Below are 5,983 nucleotides of genomic sequence, written 5' to 3' on the forward strand. Positions count from 1 at the left end.
ATATAACTCACAGTAACCACACGGTTTTCGCAGTAAAGGCAAAGTTACAACGGTAACAGCTAAACCGTGAAGTAACGATAATCCTATCCCAAACGGTTTGATAAACCCAGATTCTAACTACTAATACCTCACAGAAGTGAGAAAGCAAAAAAAAACAAAAACAAAAACTCCTATACGCAAATGCAACAGAGGCACACAGCTGGCAGCACACCAGTACAGTACAGTAGAATGAATGGATGTGTGCAATGCAATGCAACACTACGGGCAGCTACACGACAAAACATCCAAAGTACTATCACAGCCACAACCACCACCACTCTCTCACTGTCCACTCCACTCCACTGGATAAGCATGGTCAAACCAGCTGCAGCTGAATGATTAGCACGCCATCAACACAGCAGTTAGCATGCTAAGCACCGTCATTATCAGCATCAGAAACGGTCAAAACACTCGAGGCAAATCAAATCAGCATCCCTTGGAAACAAATCACCATCCATTAATTGTACACATCATCATCCACATTAGCTTAGCTTAATTAATCCACTCAGCAGCATCAGCAGGAGCAGGAGGAGAAGCCTAGCTCAGCCTTAATCTTACAACAACAACACATAAGCAGCAGCAGCAACATGATTAAGCCTAATTACCCGATTAATTGTACTAAGAGCACAACAATTAGAGGAAATTAAAGGAAGCGAAGCCTAAGAGAGATTAAGATTAAGAAGAAGTAATTAACAAACCCCATCTCGCCCCCCCCCCCCCCAATTCGATGCCACTACGCCCTAACCCTAACCCTAGAGATTGGGGTTGGTCAGGCCGCCGCCGCCTCGCTGGGGACGGCGGGGCGTACCTTGGGTGGCCGGCCGCGGCCGCGCTTGACGGGAGCGGAGCCGTCGCCGGCGGCGGGAGGAGGGGCGGGAGCCGTCTTGGCCTTCTTGGGCGGGCGGCCGCGGGACTTGGGGATGGCGTCGGAGATGGGGTCCTTGGACTTGGGCGGGCGGCCGCGGGGGCGCGGCGAGGAGGGCTTGGGCGGCGGCGGCGGCGCGTTGGGGTCCCGCGGCTTGGGGGGGCGGCCCCGGCCGCGCTTGGGCGGCGCGTCGGGCGCGTCGGCGCGGAAGTAGTTGTTCTTGAGGAAGATGAGCTCACCGGACTCCTTCATCCTGGCCAGGTGCGCCGTGAGCAGCGACGCGTGCGCCGGCGGCAGGTCCCCGTACTTCCCCTCGATGAACTTGGAGATCGCCGACTTGTTCGACCCGCTCTTCTCGTTCAGCCCCTCGATCGCCGCCAGTATCATCTGCACACCACAAATCCCAAATCAACCCCCAAGAACCAACCCAAACAAAGAGAAAACAAGAAATTCACCTCCGGGTAGGGCGGGAGAGGCGGCGGCTTGGAGGCTTCGTCGGCGGCGGCCATGGCGGAGGAGGAGGAGGGGGTGGGGGAGATGGGGATGGGGAATTTTCGCTCACGAAGAGGAGGATATATGAAGAAGAGAGAGATGGATTTGGATCAGGAATAGATAAGAAAATATGGAGGAGGAAGGAAGGAAGAGGAGATGGATGGGCTCGCCTTCTTTATTTCTTTTTTTTTTCTCTCCATTTTTTTTTATTGTTAAGCTCGGCTGTGTCACCTGTGTGAGAGGGGAAGTGAGAAGATGAGGATGGACGGCTGGGATGAGTCGATCCGCCGCCATCGGACGGCGCGGGGAGGGATGGGTCACGCGGATCGGTGACGTGGCAGGGGTAGGGGTAGGGGAGGGGAGAACGCGCGCGCTCGAGAGCTTTATGTTTTGTTTGCTTTTGCCTCCCGTCCCGACCCGACCCGCGGGTGCCTTTTTTGGGGGAGCTGTGGAATGACGGTATTGCCCTCCGTGGTGGCCTCTTTTTTTTGGTTTTTTCTGTGGAGGTGGGCGGTGGTCAGGCCTGTGATTTGGCTGCATGGACAAAGCGGAAATGCCCTCCCTCCCCTGAGTTGTGTGTGTTTATATCGTTATTATTGCTAATATTGTTACATGCACAGCTGAGGATGTACAACGGTATAGTGTGGCTGGAAATACACCTGTTTTGGTTGTAATGTGGTATGCATGTAATTGGTTTAAGATGATTTAGGTTTTGTCTGATCTGTTTGTTATTGAAGTTTAAATTACAGGTAAATCGTAATGTAGAAATAGTAGAAAAGTTGTTACTTCCGAAAAGTCCGGCGCTGAATAGTGCAACTGAATTTCAAGTCTACGCAACGGTTGCCTGGATTTGCGGATTTAGGTGAAATATAGTTGACCTCTTTCATAACGTGTTGTGAATTTGTGCTTTACTTAGGTGAGCGGAAATAAAATCAAGTTTTTAATTTAGATTCAAAATAGAGTTTCACGGAATGTTCAGTGGATAGACATGTATGCTTGCTAGTATTGCTATGCATATGGTTGATGAATAGGGTATAGTGCTACTATAAGTTATCGTGTTTTCATTAGTTGTAATATGGTGAGTGTATAATTGGTAAGATAAGACATTCTAAGTAAAAGGCAACGAAGAAATATATTTGGTTTTTTTTAGGCAGATGTGATTATTATGGTTACATATAATGAACACTTTAAAAAGGAAAGTTTTAACTTTCAAAATATTAAGCGAATATTAATGTAACTAAATTTCAAATAAATAAATGGTCACTCGGGCTTATGAAACATGTGATCTAATAAACCACTTTTTATATCTTAGCTACTTTAAAAGCGCAATTGTCTTCATCCATCCTTCCCAAAAACAAAATCCTGCTATGTCGATCCCCTAGCTTCCAATAAAAGCTCCAAAGACCCAGCCCATCATGAAAACCGGCATAGAAAGAAACTAAATCATAACTTTATCTCCCAATCCTATTGGAACAGATGGGAATGTAATTAGTTGAATTGTAAAATTATACCTAAATATTTTTCTGCAACTGAATTAACCTTTGAACAAATATGATGCCATGATCGTGAACTCTTTTGGAACAAAGAGAACTACGGAAATTGTGGAGGATTTGATTCATATGGAAAAATTTCTATGTAGTCTTTTGGAATAAAGGAATAGCTCTCTCAGATTATTTTGAAATTCAGTAATGGACTATTTTCATAGGAATTTGGAGGGCAATCTAGCATAAGGTTCTACCGCATGTTTATCTCTTCCATGGCACAGCCACAAGGTTCCTCTGTTTTTTCTATGTACCATCCAAAACAATAATTTTTGAACTTCCACGTGTTCTTAATTCCTATAGAAAATCAATGGGCATGACACTCTTCCTACGTTTTTCCTATTCTTATGTTTTCACAAGTATAGTGGCATTTACAAATTTGCCACTGGATTTTCTTATTTTGTAAGAATACTATTTGAATGATAGTTCTGTTGGTAGTTTTTTTTCTTTTCAATTTTATAGTGGGAATTTTGCCATAACGATTTAGAACGGGGTAAATTCGCAATTGCTCCTATTTATCATGGTTCTTTTTAGTATGAGGTAGTATTTGTATAGCTAGAGAACATGAGTACAGAGTAACAATTTAGATAGATTAAGACAAGTAACAAAATTTCTTAAGTAAAATTCGTATAATTTTTTTTAACAAGAATTTAGGTTTTCTCAACTTTTGTTTTGATGCACTCTACCTCCCATACCTTAAAAGTGAGATCATGTGCGCATTGCAATTGCATGTACATGGCCAACAAAAACAGCTACTAGAGTTAAGCAGATTAGTAGCTCGACATGTACAGTTGTGTGGACCGTATGAACTAGCCGGCACTATAAAAAAAGCTCACCGATAACGAAAGATACAAAATTTTCGATTGGGATAATAGAGGCATCTTCCTTTTAATTTAAAATACCAAGCGGGAAGTTTACTTGCTTGAGCGCATGGGTAAAATCGTCTTTTTGGCGCTTCGCCATCGAGTAGTAGTATAGCTTAGCTGCCAGCTAAGCCCACAGCTTCGAAATTTTTGAAATTGGAGCGTGCGCTGCGCTGGGCCGAGCCAAGAGTGCGTGAAGAAGAAGACGAGGAAAAAAAAAAGAAAAAAAATATTATATATATATAGTACTCGTTTTGTTTTTTCCCAATTCAGTTTGAGCTCGGAGTACTAATGCTGGCCGCATTTGCTTCGCGCGAACGCCACCTGTCACCAGGACACCCGAAAAGCTACTCGTACGGCAACGCATCTCCTCCCTGCGCCAGTGGGGCCCGCATGTCGGTGAGAGTAAGAGTAGTCGGGTGCGCACGCGCCGTGTACGCATAATAATAGGTGTAGCCTTGCAGCCGTTTACACCGGGAGCACGGCTCGCCCCGGCTGGCGCATCGGTCGCTGACAGGTGGGGCCGGGTGCGCCTGGGGCCCACCTGTCGGTGAGGGATGGATGAGAGGGTGTGTGTGCACCGTGGAGAGTGGGATTTGCATTGCTGATGAACTGCTTTTTGGGAACGGGGTATTTAAAGCACTCTCCTCCCTCTTCCACCTCGGTGACTGACTGGTCCCCCCACACTTCTTTTTATTACTGTAGTAATAAAGAGTATGCTAGTACTGTCACTTTGTGCACACACCCCCTCTAGAGTTTGTATATGGGTTAATTTGATCCATCCTATTATAAAAGTGTGATTTTAGATAAGTATCACTAATGTTCGTTTCCATACTATTCGTAATCATGCCACCCGAATACGAAAATATTTGGTTCACAAGCTCGGTTTGACTTGGTTTTGTTTGCTCTGAATTTTGTATTTTTTATATGGTCAAAATTGTCCTTGCATGCCAAAGACTTGACTCATTCCTCTTTTGGACCCGAAACCCTAGCCATCGTCGACGGCAAGCGGTGGCGGTGCTTGAAGGCGGATAATAGCCAACACGAATATTACCTTCCAATCTTGACTTTAATCTATAAAAATTATGTAGCTTATCCAATCTACACCACCAGATTGGATTTTTTTCTTCACCTTCTTAAATTTTAACCGAAATACATTTTTTTACATAGTATGGCTCTGTTTGAATTTTATAAAGATGAAGATGAAGATGAAGATTAAGTGTTTTACGTAAAACGAGGTGGTAATAACTTGTGATTAATTGAGTTTTAATTATTACAAACTTGAAAAATAAATTAATCTGATATTTTAGAACAACTTTCATATAGAAAATTTTCACACGAAATATACAGTTTTTGTGCAGTTTGAAAAGCGTGCCATGAAAATCTAAAACTTAATCTCGCCTCTGTTAGGTTCTTGAACATGACCTATAACTTATTTAGCTACTATATAATTAGAATGACAAAATGCTTATACAAATCGAAAGTATGTTGACATGCTTAAAACCTAAATGTGTATAGAAAAAAAATGTTCAGAATAATTAAATCGCACCCACCTACTAACTTCTTGCAATAGCATGCTTACTTTTTTATGTTCTTACACTAAATTTCACTCACATATATGCCAAATTGATGTATTGTGCTCTATTAAAATTATCAATTGTTTGTGGATTTTTTTTCTTTAGATCATATAATCACATGATGAGACGAGCATGCCTTGCCCTCCTAAAGACCTCTTTTGTAGGCTCATCCACAAGAAAAGCCAATTATGCAAAGGCATCCAACCGCACTTGTTCAACTTTTCCTTTATGGGCTGCACAAAAACTGGCCACTAGAAAGTGCAACGTCCAGGTTAACAAAATAATTTGAAAGCAAAAGGTCCAATTTATTCTGGCTATGTGTTGGACCAATTTCAAGTTGACAGTCACAGTTCCAAAACGAGCTCATTAAATGAAATTATTAAAAATTCCAAGCCTACAACCAAAAAGGCATTATGCATGAGAGTATGGACCAGTTTAGATCCTCGGTAAAATTCTTCACCCTGACAGAGCAAGGCTAATAATACAGCCAATCTGTTGGCTATAAGGTTATTTATAGCCTTCTCTTAGTCTACCCATATAATAGTTAGCTCTTTACAATTAATATAGGGCCCACTTGTCTCTCTCACAGAGTTTCTTGGTTCTTGT

The 5,983-nt window shown here is 42.9% G+C and overlaps 1 protein-coding gene across 1 annotated transcript; it reads right to left on the minus strand.

Annotated features, from left to right (window-relative positions):
* Window positions 1-475: 475 nt before the first annotated feature.
* LOC4345627 (HMG-Y-related protein A) lies at window positions 476-1,543 on the minus strand. The gene is made up of 2 exons (XM_015793099.2): window positions 1,360-1,543; window positions 476-1,291 (listed from the first exon to the last, which is right to left on the minus strand). The coding sequence occupies exons 1-2, from the start codon at window positions 1,411-1,413 to the stop codon at window positions 809-811; spliced, it is 537 nt and encodes a 178-aa protein (XP_015648585.1). The 5' UTR covers window positions 1,414-1,543; the 3' UTR covers window positions 476-808.
* Window positions 1,544-5,983: the final 4,440 nt, after the last annotated feature.

Source organism: Oryza sativa, chromosome 8 (assembly GCF_034140825.1).
Source record: "Oryza sativa Japonica Group chromosome 8, ASM3414082v1".
In the NCBI taxonomy this organism is placed as follows: Eukaryota; Viridiplantae; Streptophyta; class Magnoliopsida; order Poales; family Poaceae; genus Oryza; species Oryza sativa.

Coding starts and splice junctions, on each gene's coding strand:
- LOC4345627 (XM_015793099.2), bottom strand. CDS start 1,413: ATGGCCGCCGCCGACGAAGCCTCCAAGCCGCCGCCTCTCCCGCCCTAC. Junction 1,292..1,359: donor CTCTCCCGCCCTACCCGGAG/GTGAATTTCTTG, acceptor TGTGGTGTGCAG/ATGATACTGGCGGCGATCGA.